The sequence below is a fragment of the Astyanax mexicanus genome, chromosome 1 (assembly GCF_023375975.1).
Source record: "Astyanax mexicanus isolate ESR-SI-001 chromosome 1, AstMex3_surface, whole genome shotgun sequence".
Lineage (NCBI taxonomy): Eukaryota > Metazoa > Chordata > Actinopteri > Characiformes > Acestrorhamphidae > Astyanax > Astyanax mexicanus.
The window spans coordinates 130716932-130736594 of record NC_064408.1 but is presented as its reverse complement, the minus strand read 5'-3'; the positions used below and the strand labels follow the sequence as shown (position 1 = coordinate 130736594).

Genomic DNA, 19663 nt, shown 5'->3' with positions numbered 1-19663 from the left:
ATTTGCTTATTTAGATGTCGTTACATGTTGATTAAAGTGCCTTACGTTTACATTTAGTAAGGTGTTATTACGGTGTTATATGTGTTTTCAATGGATTTTTTTACTAAAGTGACCTTTTTACTAAAGTGTTATTAATGTGCTGCTTCTGGTTATTACTGTTTAACCTGTTTATTAAGGTGTTATAAATGTGCTAAGTTGCGCCATCTGTTTATTAAGGTTATTTTAGTATTAATAAAGGTGCTTAACCTGTTTTGATCAGTTGCAGTAGCACCTTTTTTTTCAGTTGCAGAGCTGTGACTTTCCGGTGTTAACACCAGCAAAAGTGTTACTCTAACAGTGAAATTAAAGATGCTCTATATATATTTAAAACGGTTTTACAGTATACATTTTCACTAACACACAATCTGTTGATTAAGGTTTTATTAAAGTGCCATTTTGTGTTTATGTGTGTATATAATATATATATATATATATATATATATATATATATATATATATATATATATATATATATATATATATATTATTTTTTTTTTTGACTGATTTATTCATTTATTAGGGTGTTTTTTCCCCATTAATTAAGGTGGTATTACGGTGATGTATTTATTTATAAACATCTTAGCTGTTTATTAAGGTGCTCTATCTGTTTATTAACTGGTGTACTTGTTAATAACGGTGTTTTAACTGGTTTACCTGTTTGTTATGGTACTTTTTGTATTTACTTAGACGTTATTACATGTTATTTTTACCCTTTTGACTTCTCGCTTTTTAATAAAGTGATTTACCTGTTTCTTAAGCAGGTGCACGTGTTTAGAACTCGGCTTTACCTGTTTTGTTTGTTTGCTTTGATGTTTATGTTTGATGTAAGTTTTGTTGTATTTTGTATTCTGGTGTTTGTTGAGGGAATCATTGTGTTTCTTATTATCTGTTATATATTCTCTTTGTGTGTTTCCGATGCGCGCGTGTCTGAGCGCATGAATGTTGATGTTGCTCATATGTGTGTGTGTGTGTGTGTGTGTGTATGGTGTGTGGTCTAAGGGTCCATGACCACGCCCCCTCTCTTTGTGCAGGCTTTACTGTGGCTCACACACTGTCGGCTCGAGCTGAGCATGGACACACACTGCAGAGCAGGACCGGCCGAGAGCGCGCGCACAGGTAAGACTCACCTGCTCACACCTGTCCGTTTACACCTGTCCGTTCACACCTGCAGAACACCGCTCTGCTCTAAATAATACTGGATCATGCAGAATACGGTCAGCGCGAGGCGCGCGCAAACACATACGCACACACACGCGCGCGCTGACCGTATTCGGTATGATCCCGTAAAATTTAGTGCACGCGCCTTAAAGATCAAAGCGATTAAAGTTGGACGTTCAAAAATAACCAAGTTTTTAGAGCTTTCTAAAACACAACGCGAAGCTTAATCTCATTATTTAGAACCATCCCAGAAATAGTTTCATTTGTAAATGCAGCTTTTAAAGCGTAAAATATAAACAAAAATAAATCTGTCAACATCACTAGTTATCTAGCCCTTTACAACCATTGTTGTGAACTTATTATTATAGTAGGTAGAAATTGCGGCATTAGTGTTGGTGAAAAATGTTTATATAAATATAAAAGTGAGCTCCGTGCGCAGAGCAAAAGGTAACGGAAATACTTAACATATTAATATAAGCATTCCAATTGTTAAATACGATATCATAAATTGTATCAATATTATTTTATTATATTTTTTGCGTATGTGCATAAATAAGTTATTTATACATTGAGACAATTTATACGTCTTAATTTTAAAATCGAATCTAGTAATGACGGATGTTATGCAAATATTCATCAAATTAAATAATAAACAAAAAGAGAAATGGTTCAAAATCAAACCGTTTGACATTTTCGGTTTCTAGCTGTTAAAGTTTAACCACGTTGGCGGTAGTATAAATAATCTGTAGACATAAATGCGTAAGATACATTAAAAAAAGAGTACCTGTTAAATTTGATGTATAGTAATTTTTTGTTTGATTTGTACTTAATTTAGACTTTCAGTTCAAATACAGTTATTCCATTTACATAGCATCAATTTAATTGAATCTTACTAATTTACAATTCTTAAATTCCAAATATGCACGTAAATGTTCCCATATGGTCAGTTTTTATCATGCGCAGTCTTCTGTTTAGATTTACAGGCTTCAGAAGCGCCAATGTTAAATATTTTTCTGATTGTTCTTATTGTTATTATTATTCCTACCATCCTCATCTTCATTCTCATTTCATATTCATCTTTTACATTTACCTACTTGACAGAATATCAGAGTTAATAGAATTTATCTATTGGCGATCCCAAAAAGAATCGATTCTCTGACTGCAGGCATTTGGGAATCAAGAGTCGACTCCTGCTCGATTCATTGCATGGTTATAGAAAAAACAGGTTTCTCTACATTACACATGATAATTTAAACCTCGGCCAGGCTACCATTGTAAATGACTTGTCTGGTTAAGTAAAGAATAAATAAAATAAAAAAGTATGCTCAAACTCTAAATATACAGCGAAAAGTTATTATATTATTATTACATTATCATCGCCACCAGTCATACGCAAACTATAATATATGATATTGATTTTTCATCTGTTTATTTTGTTCACTTATTTTTGCAAATAATATATTCAAACATATTATTTTTGTTGAAACAATTCCATCTATTCCTTGGAATGAGATTCCAGTGCAGCGTAACTTTAAAGGTTTAAAATGAAAATAAACAAACAAACGTTCGTTTTAAGCTTTTTTTTTTTACTTATAATTGAATACACTGTAAAGATTCTATTCCAAGTTGTTTAGGAGCATTTCTGTTTATATATTTATCATGACATTTGGACATTGGTGCCAAAATAGAGACACAACGTTTTATCATATCTGCGACACAACACACACACACACACACACACACACACACACACACACACACACACACACACACACACACACACACGCTTTTAAATGATAATTTCTAAAAGTTTAAATTCAAAATATGTGCGAAAATGTATTTATTTATTTATTTTTTAATTAGTTTAGAGTTTTTTGTGGTAATCCCGCTAGTCCCAGCTAATCTCTCATTATATATTTAACCCTCCTGTTTTGTTCATTTGTCAGGAAAAACAATGGTTTTCCTGTGTCAGTTTGACCTGGAACAGATTAATTACCCTAAAGAACCATTATTACTTATTATTTCATGAATACTCAAGGCAATGGTGTTCCTTACCCCTAAGAGCCAATGATTTAATTAGGATAATTCACTCGTTTTTCATAAAACATACATGTTCAAACTTTTTTTAATGATTCACTTACATTTGAAAGACCAACATATAAAACAACAGTTTTTGTTTATAAAACTGAAACATAGCATTGCAGTTTAGTTTTATTTTTTTGCAGGGGGTGATTGTTGCAAATAAGTGAGATGAACCATTTTCATATTATATGTTGATTACAGTTAATGCAAGTAGAAGAAGTTTCATACTAAAAATATAATTTAAACTATTTCTCCTAGATCTTCAAACTTTAAAACGGGTCAATTTGATCCGTAACACAGCAGGAGGGTTCATGTGTTTTTATCAGTAGATATAAAATGACTGTTCTTACTTCTATAGGAGCTGCGCGGTGATGCGCTGGTCGCGTGCAAAACGCCATATTCCACTGAATCTGAGTTTATAATTCGGTTTAAGCGCTGGTTCAACTCCAGACAGTGTGTCGGATCACCCCACCGGGACAGCGCGTCACTCCCTAATGTTATTATATGTATATACTGCGGATATAAATTGTATTTAATATAAAAATATAAAATTATTACTGCAGTAAACCCGTGTACCTTATATAGAACAGCGCGGGTTTCAATTCCAATTCTTATCAAACCTGTTTACAATGTATGTGTACAGATTTATAATCTGTTATAATTGTCCTACTTCTGTATTTTATATATTTATATGATTTTTCCTTTTTTTTCTAGCTGATTTCCTGGCAGTTATCCTTATCCGATCATCAATAAACGGTCAAACTAATCAGAAGATGTTCAGGGCTGATCAGAATATTTTGTGCAGAAGGAATTGCTTAGTTACATTAAATTTAATTAAACTTTTTCTTATTTAATATCTATATATTTTTTAAAGACATAAAATATATAAAAATATATACTGTATTGTTGTTATTATTTTTTATTGTTAGTACAAACTAAACATTAAACACACAAAATAAAATAATCCCAAAATGCACTCCCAAAGTGAAGAAATTTGCTAAATGACAGCAGCGCATGGGGCAGAACAGTGGGCAAAACAGAAGTGTCGGAAATATATATAAAATATAGACATCAATATGACAAAAAAAAAAAAAAAAATCTACAAAAAAATACAAAAGAGAAAACTACAAAATATGAAACTAGGATGAAATAATAATAATAATAATAATAATAATAATAATAATAATAATAATAATAATAATAATAATAACAAGAAGAATGTGTTTATAATCATATATTTCCCCAAACTCTAAACGAAATTAATTCAGAAATGTTTATTATAAAATCGGTATATTGCTTCAAACCCAAGCCTGTGCTTAAATATATCTGAATAATATATAAATCATGAAATCATATAAAAACTGAAATCATCTGGAAGCCACGCCCTCAGTTTTCATACAAATACAAAAATATCTTTAAAGCCACACTTAAAGCGTTTCAGTACAACTTATGATAATTCTTAACACCGGCCAGGTGGTTTTAAACAAGTTATAAGTATTATTCTCCGAAGCCACGCCCTCAGTTTATAAACAATTCGGAATAATTTATCGAGCCATACCTTATGTTTGCAGACAAATCAAAAGAAATCAGAATAAGAAATAACTGTGAGCCACAAGATAAGTTAAATAATAGTTCACTTAAAGTTTTCACACAAATTGGTATTATTTTTAAAGATAGATCTCTTGCTTCCAAACAAATCGCAATAAAAATGTTATTTCTAAATAAATTAAACTGTAAAATCTGTACAACCACATCAACTTGTTTCAATTTAATTGGTATAATCCACAAAGCCCCGCCCCCCGTTACTCACAAATTGGGATAATCTGAAAAAGCATAATAAAACAAATACAACAAATATATAACAAACTAATAAAAATATAACAAATAACAGTAAGTAGTGAAGTCAAGAGAGAGTCAATATATTGATAGACTGGTAAACCGATAGACAGCTTGACTGGCAGATTGATTAAAATGTTTATTAATAGTCAACAACAAATAAACTTGATCTATTGATTATAGATTGATCAGTATACTGACTGATAAATTGATTTATAGTTTGGTTTTGGTGAGTGATTAATATCATGGGGAAATTATTAATACGTTAGTAGATTGATTAATTATTTGATTGATTGGTAGTTTGATTTGTAGATCGATTGTGAATTAATCTACACTGATATTTATCAGTGTATTGCTGGAATATTAGTAAAATGATCTCTAGATTGGTTGTTATATTGGTAGATTAATAGATATATTGATATATTGATCAGTATGAAGGTAGATTGACTAACTAGTAGATTCATGGATTTCCTGAAAATCATATAGTCATGTGGTTTATTCAGTATCTGTTATAATTAGTTATTCAGAACAGCCAACGAAAAGTACATACTAATACAAATTAAAATAACTGACTTACAATTATGTAAATTGTAATTGTTCACTTTTTTTAAATACATCACTATAATAGAAATCTATTATAATTATTACTTAAATTACTTAATTTACTTTAGCGTAAATCAGGGGTGTCCAAACCTTTCTTATTGGGGGCCAGAAGGAGAAATATGTGCAGTCACGGGCCACAGACTCTGTAATAAATCAAATAATGAAATATACCACTTTAAATAATACATTTTCTTAATTACTTATTATCATTTACACACCATTTTACTTGAGTTACTGACTTTATCTATCTTTGACAGTGTTGTGTAAACTAAGATTTTTCAAACTAAAGTTTCATTTCATAATGTTTTCCTATAACAGCTATGAGTGCACGACTTAGTGTTTGGTTTATAAAGGATTTATTATTAGTATTGCTATTTATCTTAACGTTATTATTAATATTGTGATATTAGTGTTTGATTAGTTCTCTCAGTTTTATATCCCAGTCTAAAATATTTAGTAGTAATATAATTAGCTAAAAAAGACTTTTGATTACTTTTTTCTTTTCTTGCCCCTTCTGAACTTTCTTCTCTCCTCCTTAACATTTTTCATCTTCTGGTGATTTCTGGCTACATTTCTAAAACAAAAAAAAAAAAACAAAAAAAAAAAAAGAAATTGTTTTTTTTTTTTTCATGGCCGCTGTAATTGTTAAAAAAGTAGCCCAAAAAACGCACCCAGCCACCCGAAACTGAATGTTGGCGTAATGAAGGAAGGAAAGGAGATGAGAAGCTGTTTAGATTGGGTTTATGTGATAGCGACATCTAGCGTTCAAATTTTGAATCTCACGTTATAAAAACCTGATTAATAGAGGGCCAACTTTCATTTTATTTCTAAAACATTATTAAAATACTACTATACCTTTCCAAAACAAGGAAACTGTCTGGAAATGGTAATTATATGTATTAATAAATTATATGTATAATAAGTCAATGTGAATCATTAAGTCGTGAAGTTTTAATTCAGTTCTACAGTCTAACTCCAGTTAATTCGAATTAACTCATATGTTAACCCCTCACTTTATCCCGCAGCAATTCTGTGAGCTGATTGGCTGCTGCGAGAAACCCGCCCCCTACAGGTTCACTCCTGTAGAATGTCCACTCTGGAGTCTCCAACCGCCCCCAGGATGGCCAGAGAGGGGGACACCACCGCCCTGCTGGCCACACAGAGGAAGTCCTCTCCGCTCAGGTGTGAGGGGGAGCTGGGCAGTGTCGCCCCCTACAGCGCCGACGGGCTCGGTGCCGCCGGACACTTCCTGTCCCCCGCCTGTGTCCCGCCCCCCGATGGCCTTCGCTCATTCCTGCCCTACTCAGGGGTGAGTGCCGGGGCGAGTGTCGGAGTGAGTGCCGGGGCCAGTGCCGGGTCAGATGGGGCAGAGGGGTTGGAGGGGTCTCGCTACTACAGCCCCGCCCTCCCTGCTCTCTCTGGCCCCGCCCCCACATTCTCCCCGGCTGTCCGACTCCAGCTCAGCGGCATGTACCCCCAGTACGAGGGTCCCGGCACCACCAGGGGGCGCGCTCAGGTGTACCTCTGTAACAGAGCGCTGTGGCTGAAGTTCCACCGACACCAGACCGAGATGATCATCACCAAGCAGGGCAGGTAATCAACCAATCAATACTCAATAATGATCAATAGACTCTTGGGTAGACCTACATTTACTTGTCTCTAAATTGTTCTTTTACCTTTTATGAAATTTATGATTTTATGAAAGAAATATTAATAAATATCAGTTCAAAGGGGCTTCTGACTCTCATCAACCAGCAAGCTGATTGGTTGTTTCTCATGAGAGGCGGGACTTTATCCTTGAACTATTATAATACGGGAAATTTACGGGAAAATAGTAATACGAGAGGATGGCGGGTAAGAGGGGTAAAATACGGTAGTTTCTCGGCCAAAACAGGAGACTTGACAAGTATGATCTATCGATTAGATCAATCAGCCTGTGTCATTTGAGACTTGATTTTGATTGTGTTACACTAATATATGGCTGCTGCTACATTTGATCATGTATTGATTAATACGAGTAAAGAGAAATTAATCAATAGACTGTAACACTGGTAGAGTACGTGATTAATTAATTCATCATGACACTGGTAGACTACTTAATCAGTACATTGATTAAAATGTTCATGAAGAGTCAACAACAAATACACTTGGTCTATTGAATGTAGATTGACCAGTAGGTTGGTAGGCTGATCACTGCATCTGTACTGTTCTGATAGACTGATTGATTGATAGTTTGGCTTTGTTGAGCAATCAATATCTTGAGAAAATGATTGATAGTTTAGTAGAGTGATCACAACATTTGCATATCAATGGATTAATGGATTGATTGATTATGTGACTGTTTGATAGTTTTGGATTGATTGTAAATTGATCATGTTATAGTGTTAGATTCATAAATAGATTGATCAAAAAATGGAGATTGATCAGTATGAAGGTAAACTGACTGACTAGTAGATTAACTGGCAACTCAATGATTTCTCTAAAAAAATCATATAGTCATGTGATTTATTAAGTATCTACTACTACTAATTGTTTAGTATCTACTAGGAATTAAGATTATGATTATATACTTAAAATAATTTAAATTATAATTATATACTTCAATCGATTAAATATCTGAAACCAGGGGGAAGTGTGGGACTGTAAATAATAAATTATTATAAATTTATTCTGATATTAATGGTAATATTTATTGATCTACATACAGTAGTAATGTTACGATGCAACACGCCAGACGTCTCAGCATGTAGAGCGTTGTAGAGGTTCCTAATGTTCCTCCTGTGATAATCCATCCCATAATAACTCCAGTATTCTCTATACACAGTAGCTTCAGATTGGGTGGTCGGGGTATAGGAGTGTTAATAGAGCGTCCAATAGAAACACATCCAACACATTTACTATAATCAGGGATTATAGATCTGGAGATACAGCAGCTGGAGATGGTTCAGTATCTGCAGTGTCTTCAGGACTCAGTGTGTGGAGGAGCATCGTCCTGCTGTAATTATACAGCTGTATGTCCTGAATCTGTCTCTCTGCAGGAGGATGTTCCCGTTCCTGAGCTTCAGCATGGCGGGTCTGAATCTGGCGGCTCATTATAACGTTTACGTGGAAATCGTTCTGGCCGATCCCAATCACTGGAGATTCCAGGGAGGGAAATGGGTCACCTGCGGAAAAGCCGACAACAACCTACAAGGTATTTTATTTAACCCTCCTGTTCTGTTCTGGTCATGGCAGCGTTGTGGGAGGAGCCAAGTGCAGAGATGAAACCCAAAGGGTATAAAAGACAAAGGGGAAAATAAATAAAGAGAACGCACTTTTGGCGTGACAAAGCTAAAAAAATAATGCCTCTGTTTAAAATAAAATAAAGACAGTCATCTCAAGAGAGAGGACACAGAATAAAGAAAATACAATTCTTTTTCCTCTCAGCCTTGCAGGCTTTCCCTTATCTTTTCTTTTCTGCATTGCAAGCTTTCTTTTCTTTTATTTATTTTCTTTCCTCTTTGTCTTTTTTATATTTTTCATACTTGCAAGCTTTCTTTTATTTATTTATTTTTTCTTTCTTCTTTTTCTTTTTAACCTTTTTCAGCCTTGCAAGCTTTCTTTTGTTTATTTCTTTTTTCTCTTCAGCCTTGCAAGCTTTCTTTTATTCTTTCTTTTTTATTTATTGATTTTTTCTTTCTTCTTTTTCTTTTTAACCTTTTTCAGCCTTGAAATTTTTTCTTTTATGTTTTTCTTCTTTTTCTTTTTCCCGTTTTCAGCCTTGCAAGCTTTCTTTTGTTTATTTATTTTTTCTTTTCAGCCTTGCAAGCTTTCTTTTGTTTATTTATTTTTTCTTTTCAGCTTTGCAAGCTTTCTTTTATTTATTTGTTTTTTCTTTCTTCTTTTTTCCCTTTTTCAGCCTTGCAAGCTTTCTTTTATTTTATTTTCTTTTATTTCTTCTTTTTCATTTCTTCTTTTCAGCCTTGCAGGTTTTCTTTTCTTTTTTCTTTTGTGTTGCTTTGCTCCGTGGAGCTACCGTTTACCGGTCACAGGGCATGAAGTCTGCGAGACGGTACCACAGCTGAGGCTAATGACGCGTTATTATCGTCAGGTGGCCTTAATGAACTCTGTGCTAATGAACTCCCAGCCGGTTCCCTTCTTACCACCTTGGTGGGTTTATGGCGGCCTCTGGAGGCCGCTGCGGGAACTGGCTGAGCCCTAACAGTTCTGGTTCAAATTGACCCGTCTTAAAGTTTGAAGATCTAGAAAAAATAGTTAAAAGTATTTTTTCAGTATGAAACTTCTTCTGCTTGTCTTAAATACTGTAATCAACATATAACATGAAAATGCTTCATCTCACATATTTGCAACAACCACCCCCTGCAAAAACTAAAAATAAAACTTAATCGCAATGTTATGTTTAAATGTTATGTAAAACTATTATTTTATATTTTGGTCTTTCAAAAGTATTTAAGTAGTGAAACATTAAAAAAGTTTGAACCAATATATATTTTTTAAGACAAACGAGTGGATTATCCTAATTGAATCATTATCTGTTTGAGGTAAGGAACACTACTGCACTAATATTGATAGAATAATTAGTAATGGAGTTTGAAGATAATTAAAGATGCACCAGGTCAGATTGACCCGGATAACCATTGCTGTTCCTGACAAATGAACATAATAGGAGAGTTAACACACTATAAATTGAGGTCTAAATATGGGTGTACATGATAAATAATTAAGCAATAATACATGTGACGTTATTGTTATAAGGTGTAATATTGGCACTGCTGTGCTGCGGTCCTCGATCGTAGACCAAAACAGCAGTGCCAGTATGACATCTTATAGCACGAACCTCGAGTGTATTTTTGCGATTATACCACAGTTCCATTATCACTGTTTATTAAAAGATTTTGAGTTAAAGACGAGGAGAAAACAGGATCTCTTTGGTTATAAAAACTCCGCCAGTTAAAATAGTTCAATTGCTGCTCTGTTTGTAGCTGTGCTGTAACGTTAAGCTCTGCATTATTGACCATTTCAGTCAAAATTGGGGAAATCTAAGCTTACTGTAAATAAACACAACAGCTTTACTCACCCAAATAAACAGTTTTCAGGAGAGAAATCTGTGTAGATTAAAGTCCATAGCTCGTTTGACTGAAGATTTTTTTATTAAAAGCAAGACTTTTAAAATGACAAGTGTCCCCTATTTTACATTCATCTTAAAATACCCCATATTAACTGAAAAAAAATACACTTTAGCTTTTATTTTAATAATAATAACAACTCCTAACCTGATATTGGTGGCTGATAATGTGTGTTATAATGAGTTTTTTTCGAATCGCTGGGCTTATTTATGTATTTGTAGGTCTTCTCGTCTTTGTCTGCGCCACCTACTGGAGACATGGCGTTTCTGCACTGTGTCTCTATGGGATCCAGCGCCCCCCAGTGGTATAATGTATAATGACATTGCATTTGGTTTGTATTTGGTTTTGATTTGGAGCTGCATCGTTGCTAGGTTACCTGTATGTGGTGGATTAATACATGGAGAGCTTCGGTTACAGTGCATTACCAGCTGATAACGGTACTCATAGAATGTCTCTCAGCCAATTACATTGCAGGGTCAGAACTAACTGTGGTATTATTATTATTATTATTATTATTATTATTATTTGTGTTTGTGTTTTTAGGAAATAAAATCTACGTTCATCCGGAGTCTCCGAACACCGGAGCGCACTGGATGAGGCAGGAAATTTCCTTCGGTAAACTTAAACTGACCAATAACAAAGGAGCAAACACCAGCAGCGGGCAGGTAAACCAGTACCACCAATACAGACCTCCACACACCCACACTCAGCACATACTGACCTAATAATATAGTATAATACACTATCCAGTATGAACTATTCAGTATCTGCTCTTACTGAGAGTCTAGTATGAATTATACTGTATCCACTATGAACTACTATCTAATACATATGATTTTTTATTATTTATTAATATACTGTTAATGACACTGTTATCCACAATGAATTATTCTGTATTTAATAAAAATTATTTTTTATTTATGAATACACTATTAATGACTCAGTTTTTATTATGAATTAATCAGTATCTACTATGAATTAATAAGTATTTACTACAAATTAGTATGTATCTAATATAAATATTTTATTATTATTTATAAATACACTGTTATTGACTCACTATCTATTATGACTCATTCAGTTTCTACTATGAATCATTCTGTATCTGCTAGGAATTATTTAGTATCTACTAGAAATGATTCAATGCCTACTATAAATTATTCAGTATCCACTATTAATTACATAATATCTACTATTAATTATTTTGTATCTAATACAAATTATTAATTATAATTCATTAATAGACTATTAATCACACAGTTTCTACTGTCCTTATGATGTATACACTATGATTTATTCAATATCCACTATAAATTATTCTGTATCTAATACAACTTATTTATTTATATTAATATTAATATTAATATTTTTTATAATACTTTTAATTACTCAGTATCTAATATTATGTATTTTATGTAATTATTTAGTATGTTCTAGAAATGATTCTCTATGTAATACAAAATATTCCTTAATATTTATTAATACACTGGTAACTACTCAGTATCTACTATGAATTATTCAGTATCCACCATGAATTATGTAGTATCCACTTTTTCAATAATTGCTGTGGAATACTCAGTATCTAATATTAATTATTTGGTATTTACTTGGAATGTTTCTGTATATAATACAAAATATTTATTATTTTTTGTAAATACAGTGTTAATTACCCAGTAGCTACTATGAATTATTTAGTATTGACTTTATTAATTACTTCACATGTAAGTTAATGTTAAAATTTAATTGATAGGGTATTCTATTATGGTTATTATAGAGTAATGTTTAGAGTATATACCAGTTTAGTGTTATATATCAGTAGGGGTTAACAACTATCCACCCTTTCCTCACTGGAGCAGATGATAGTTCTGCAGTCGCTGCATAAGTACCAGCCCAGGCTGCACATCGTAGAGGTTCTGCAGGATGGGGTGGACGACGGGAGGCGGGACCACAACTCCCAGATCTTCGTATTTCCCGAGAGCCAGTTCATTGCCGTCACGGCCTACCAAAACACTGACGTAAATACACACATCACCACCTCCGTAATAACAATCATAACCCTGTACTGACTGTGTTCACGCTCATGTTAATAACCCCGCCCCTCACTGCAGATCACCCAGCTGAAGATCGACCACAACCCCTTCGCCAAGGGCTTCAGAGATAACTACGATTCGTGAGTACTATAGTCTCCGCCTCACACGCTGATGTTGTATCGTACTATAACGTATTATAACGCACGACTAATCTCTAAAATCTGTGTTCAACTGACCCGACAGGATGTACACGACACCCGACGGCGACAGGCTGACCCCCTCGCCCACCGACTCCCCCCGCGCCCACCAGATCGTGCCCAGCAGCCGCTACACCATGCAGCCCTTCTTGCAGGAGCACCAGTTGGGGAATCTTCCGCAGAGTCGCTTTTACAGCGGCGAGCGAGCCGTGCCCCAGACCCCCGGCGTGGAGGACTGCGGCGCCCCCCACCGGTGGCTGGTGACGCCGCAGGGCGGCTGCAGTAAGCTGGAACTGACCGCGTACGAGGGGGACTACTCTGGAGGGCTGCTGCCCACTTACACACTCAAGTCCCTGCAGGGGGCACACTCCCTGGGCTACTACTCCGACTCGGCCTTCACGTCGGTGGCGGCGGGTTGGGGCTCGAAGGTGGGCTATCAGAAGAAGGTAACCCCCGGCCTTCCCTGGTCCCCCAGGCCCAGTCCCGGCGACTTCGTGGACAGTCAGCTGTCCGATAAGGATCGGGTCCGGGAGGAGGACCTGTGTCTGGCGCCTGCGTGGGCCGACACGGCGCCGTTCCTGAAGCCGCTGGATGCTGAGTCCGGAGTCTATTCCGTGGTCTGTAAGCGGAGGCGAATGTCCAGTGCGGAAAACTCGCCCTCCATTAAATGCGAACAGTCCAGGGTAGCCGAGGCCTTCGGCAAAGAGACAAAGAGCATGGGCTACTGTGCCTTCTATAGCGCCACCTAAAAGACATATATATATATACATATAATGTATACACAAACACATACAATCACACTCGCTAAACTGTGAATTAATAATAAAATGAAAATTTTCGGTGCAATGTAAGCTGATTAAAAACAGGACATGACTGAACGGGGGTCTGGGGGCGGGTCCTAGGTTCTGAACTGGCCAATAAAGGAAAAGAAATGTAAAGTAAAACTTTTTTTTTGTATTAACATTACTCTATTATTCTATGGATTTTAATTGTCAATAAATAAACTGTGTAACAGGACCCAAGGCGGTGTCCCAACTGCATACTATTTACTATCTAAATATTAATGTAATAATCAGGGGTTAGTACATAAACATTTATTGTACTAACCTTCAAACCTGCACTATTAGTAACAGTATATATTCTATACATTACAATGATACTAATATGTATTACACAATTGGGATGCAGCCCTAGAGACTAGCACACTATTGGGACACAGCCCTATACGACCATTCCACCAACAGGTGTTCTCGCATAAAAAAGACCTCTCTACAACCGAAAAAAAGGTTATTTGACCTTTATCAACAATAGTGGAACTATTTGTGGTGCTTCATAGTACATTCCTTTGGATGTTTTAATGAACTGTAAACTAGAGATTTATTAAAAGTATATAATAAAAATCCTTTATATCCTTTACTAGGGAACCACTGAAGGGTTCAATACAAGACATAAAACAGTGTGGAACCCTTTTTGGTGCTGCGCTGAACAATTCAAATGTGTTCACTTTAGGTTTTCCTATTTAAGATTTTTAAATACCCATAAACAAGACCACTTTAGACACAGTTCTATAATGACCCTGGTGGCCTCAGCAAAGCTTTCCCAACATGTAGTAGAGACAGTTACTGCAACAAAAGCAGGATACACTCTTTTTAATACCTCTAAGTTGAGAATTGTCCTAATAATTTGGTTTATAGAGTACTGCACCAAAAAGAGTCCCACTACTGTAAGAAGTAAAGTTAAAGTACCCTTTTGTGTAGGACACTATATGGCAAAGGTCATGGGACATCATGCTTGTATCAGCCCTCACTACAGCTCCCATAATTCACCAGCACCCACTATCAGCCCTTATTTCATCTTCAATAATTATAAGATAGCACCTCACCACTTATACAGGTATGAGCGCTCCGAAGCCCCATGTCCCTTATGGAACACAACATTACCATAAGTTTACATACTGCTGTCCCATGACCTTTGGCTAAGTGTACTAGGGTTCTTTATTCCATGTTTATATAATGTAATAACTCCTCCCTCAGACCCTACAATAGCTAGAACTCTGTATTAAACACATGTTCTCCTCAAGTTATAGGTGACGTACCGCTTCCTCCACAGGTGTTCATTAGGGCGTGGTGTCATGTGGACGTATACATTGTGAGCACTGCTAGGGGGTGGGGCTTGTGTAAGGGGGTGGAGCTTGAGTGTACTGTTTATTCTATGTATATAATCTGCATTAATAGCATCAAACAGATGGGTTTTGTATATTTACATGAATATTTGAAGTGCTATAAATATAATTATATAATCTCGCTCTACATGGTTTAAAGTGTTGTAATAATAAACTGATTTCTGTTTTGAAATAAACAAACTTCAACCATAATGCATGCACAGTGTATATATGTGACACAATACGAATATATGCCTTTGATTGTGTGAATTTCATGACATTAAGAACTTTCATGCTCTGTAATGGAGTTTGGGCGCCCTCTAGTAGCAAGTGGTGAACTGCAGATATAGAACTGATTGAACAGCAAATATGGTGTCAGATAAATGTCTGAAGTTGCTCTTTTTGCTTGAGCGAGACCTTTGCACGTGAGTATTGAAAGAGGTGGTTGAACCCGGTAACAGCGCTGGAGAGCAGTCATTCCATGCTGCTGAACCCAGGGTAACAGCGCCATAGAGCAGTCATTCCATGCCGCTGATCTCGGGGTAACAGCACTGGAGAGCAGTCGTTTCATGCCATTGAACCCAGGGTAACAGCGACAGAGTGAAGTCATTCCATGCCATTGAACCCAGGGTAACAGAGCAGGAGAGCTGTCATTCCAAGCTGTTGAACCCAGGGTAACAGCGCCAGAGAGAAGTCATTCCATGCCATTGAACCCAGGGTAACAGCGCAGGAAAGCAGTCATTCCATGCTGTTGAACCCGGGAAAACAGTGCAGAAGAGCTGTCATTCCATGCTGTTGAACCTGGGGAAACAGCGCAGGAGAGCAGTCATTCCACGCCATTGAACCCGGGGTAACAGTGCCAGAGAGCAGGTAGTTCCAGGTGCTATACCTGGGCTAAGACTACCAGAGAGCAGGTAGTTCCAGGTGCTGAACCTGGGGTAACAGTGCCGAAGAGCAGTCATTCCACGCCGCTGAATACAAGGTAACAGCGCCGGAAAGCAGTCATTCCATGCCACTGAACCCGAGTAACAGGACAGGAGAGCAGTCATTCCACGCTGCTGAACCCAGGATAACAGTGCTGGAGAGCAGTCTTTCCACGCCGCTGAACCTTGGCTAACAGCGCTGGAGAGCAGTCATTCCACGCTGTTGAACCTGAGGTAACAGTGCCGGAGAGTGTTCCCTCACCCAGACCGTGTCACCGGGGCCCCACTCTGGAGCCAGGCCTGGAGGTGGGGCCCGTTGGTGAGCGCCTGGTGGCCAGGTATTTGCCCATGGAGCTCCGCCGGGCACAACCCAAAGATGAGACAGTGGCCCCCTTCGTGTCCTGACAGCTACCCACCCTTTTTGGAGTCCTTGGAGGTTCTGTTGGAGAGCAATGGCCCTCCCAATTGGAACCAGAGTGGTGTTTTGTTATTGGATTTCTTTGCTCGTCATGGCTTGTCCATAACTAACACCATGTTCAAGCATATGTGCACTTGGCACCAGGACACCCTAGGCCGTGGTTCAATGATCAACTTTGTTGTCATCTGATTTGCGGCCGCATGTCTTGGACACTCCGGTGAAGAGGGGAGTGGAGCTCTCCACTGACCACTACCTGGTGGTGAGTTGGCTCCGATGGTGGGGTAGGATGCCGGTCAGACCTGGCAGACCTAAAAGAATCATGAGTGTCTGTTGGAAATGGCTGATAGAGACTCCTGTCAGACAGAGCTTCAACTCCCACCTCCGGGAGAGCTTCAAACACGTTCCGGGGGAGGTTGAGGACATTGAGTCCGAGTGGGCCGTGTTCTGCACCTCCATTGCTGAGGTGGAGCTGTGGTTGCAAGGTTGTCGGTGCCTGTCATGGTAGCAATCCTCAAACCCACTGGTGGAAACCGGCGGTGAGGGATGCTGTCAGACTGAAGAAGGAGTCCTATCTATCAAAAAAGCAAAGCTCTCTATTTACCGGTTGACCTCCATTCCTACCCTCATCTCTGGTCAAAATCTTTGGGTCGTGACCAAAATAACGAGATCACGGATACAAGCAGCTGAAATGAGTTTCCTCCACAGGGTGTCTGGGCTCTCCCTTAGAGATAAGGTTAGAAGCTCGGCCATTCGAAAGGTTGAGGTGGCTTGGGCATTTGATTAGGATGCCTCCTGGACGCCTCCCTGGTGAAGTGTTCCGGGTACGTCCCACCGGGAAGAGGCCCAGGGGAAGACCCAGGACATGCTGGAGGGACTAATCCTTTCCTGCTGATGGTTTTATAACTCAGAGCTACAGCAGCTCCGTCTCTACTCCACTCAGCCTCCCAGTAACAGCGTCCAGTTACACCAGTAACACCAGTAACACCAGTTACTCTCTCTCTACTCAGAACCTGCGGCCACATATCAAATCTCTTTGGATGATCAGGATGCGACTGCAGCTCCTCTCTCCTCTCCACCCTCCTGTTCTCCTCACTCAGAGAGAGACCAGGGTTTACTGTATTTAGATCCAGTGTGAAATCACAGCCGTCTGAAAAAAACAACAACACACACATTACACACACAAATATGGCAGCTTGACCAGCAGAATCAAATAATTTTATATGCAATCATATAATTCAGTTCTCAGATATGGAATTCCATAAGACTGACCTGATAATCTGCACTTTACAGTGTGAACTCTTCAGTCCAGCAGAGAGCAGCTCCACTCCTGAATCCTGCAGGTCATTGTTACTGAGATCCAGTACTAGCAGTGGAGAATCTGAGATGAGTTCTGATGCCAGTGTTTCACAGATGTTCTTACTCAGACTGCAGCAAGCCTTAATATTTAATATCATAATTAGCTTTCAGAAACTAAAATCAAGTAATTGCTAAACCAACAGGGTAAAACCTAATACATTTCATGCATTTACCTGTAGCTTACACAATCAATTTTGTTAGTTAAAGAATATCAATATAGTTACAGGCTCAGTGTATGTATAAGGAACAAAATGCACCTAGAACATGTTATATATCCTCTAATATAGCATTAATATTTAGTAAAACTTAGTCCTTAGTAGATTGTAGATGTTTTACATTACATTTTCTCTGCACAATATACTCGGGTAATCTATTTATATTTATACTAATGAAACAAAAGCAGTGTTAACCTGGTCTGTAATTTTTAAAAGAAAAATATATACCATGACTGCATTCAGAGTGGGTATATCAACAACATGTCTTTTTTAATGTTTCATCAAAGTAATATTGTACACATGTAGTAACAACTCTAATTACAATATAGTAGATACAGTAAGAATAGATAGTATAGATTGGAGGCTTTTTCTTCAGTAAGGTTTTTCTAAGAGTTGGTGACTCTGAGAGAATAAAAATAAATGTTCTTCTTATTCCCTAAACACTTTTGAATAGCATGACTCACATTATCACCAAACATGTGAAGGACACTGTAACATTCTAAAAAAGCTTAATTGAAAATGAATTTCTGTGTGATTATCTGTATTTATGAAAATGTATATTTCTCCCAGAAAATGTATGCAATTACACCTATCTTTTTCACATAGGTGTATTGATGTAACAAAAAGCAGAGAAAAGAAGAAAATTGTATGTGGTTGTTGTTTAAACTATTCCTTTGTCCCCAGTGCGCAACATAAGTTTACAACTTATGGCACTGTTGCTAACCTCCCTGAATGTGGATGAAGATAAAAATTGATTATAGGTTGCAACAGAATGCCTGGATGTTGAATAAGCAACCCCAATAAAATTCCAAAGAAATTCAAGTTGTCCTGCAGGCTCAGGGTGCATCAGCACAAACTATGAACCCCTTTATACCCTTGTAACCTTTGTAGAAGGGGTTAATAACATACATGCCCCTTATAAAATGGCCGAAATTAATAATTCAGGCATGTAAATCATTGCAATTAGGAAATCCCACTGAATTCAATCTCCAAGCCTTAGAATTTCTGACTTGTACTAATATTGGCCCCTCTAAACAACTTTCTAAATTAATGCAAATGAAAAAAAGTAACTTATGCCCACATGGCAGTAAAGTTCTATAAGGGCATATTCACACTACACAATTTTAGGCCATGCTTGTTGTGGAGATTGCAGACAAAAATCTGCAGACAGTAGAAAACTCTTTGCACGTTCATCCTGGTTAAAGTTTTTGCGCCATAAGAGGTAGCCGGGCTTCCCGGAGGGCTTTGTTTGAATGAAAACGCTAGGCGTGACTTTTTTCATCCTCCCTTTCAGTGGAGGCTCTTAAGGGTGATTAAAGCAACTGCATTCCAATCCACTCACTGGTTTAGCGGTTAGAGCTTTGGGCTGTGACCGCTACAGCCTGAGTTCGATCCCCACGTGGGGTGGGGTTTAATAATAATAATTATATGTAATATTATTATATATCCTATTAATATGTACATTAGTAATTATATAATAATTATTATTGTTATTATTATTATCATTATTATTATTATT

The 19663-nt window shown here is 37.2% G+C and overlaps 1 protein-coding gene across 1 annotated transcript; it reads left to right on the top strand.

Annotated features, from left to right (window-relative positions):
• The first annotated feature begins 1070 nt into the window (after positions 1-1070).
• LOC111188591 (eomesodermin) lies at positions 1071-15643 on the top strand. The gene is made up of 7 exons (XM_022662432.2): positions 1071-1155; positions 6744-7311; positions 8757-8911; positions 11388-11509; positions 12701-12859; positions 12953-13014; positions 13118-15643. The coding sequence occupies exons 2-7, from the start codon at positions 6806-6808 to the stop codon at positions 13818-13820; spliced, it is 1707 nt and encodes a 568-aa protein (XP_022518153.2). The 5' UTR covers positions 1071-1155; positions 6744-6805; the 3' UTR covers positions 13821-15643.
• The last annotated feature ends 4020 nt before the right edge of the window (positions 15644-19663 follow it).

Bases quoted from the DNA above. Each gene is read 5' to 3' on its own strand.
- LOC111188591 (XM_022662432.2), top strand. From the start codon at position 6,806: ATGTCCACTCTGGAGTCTCCAACCGCCCCCAGGATGGCCAGAGAGGGG. The intron at 8,912-11,387 runs GTATTTTATTTA...TTGTGTTTTTAG, and splicing joins AGCCGACAACAACCTACAAG to GAAATAAAATCTACGTTCAT. The intron at 11,510-12,700 runs GTAAACCAGTAC...TCACTGGAGCAG, and splicing joins CAAACACCAGCAGCGGGCAG to ATGATAGTTCTGCAGTCGCT.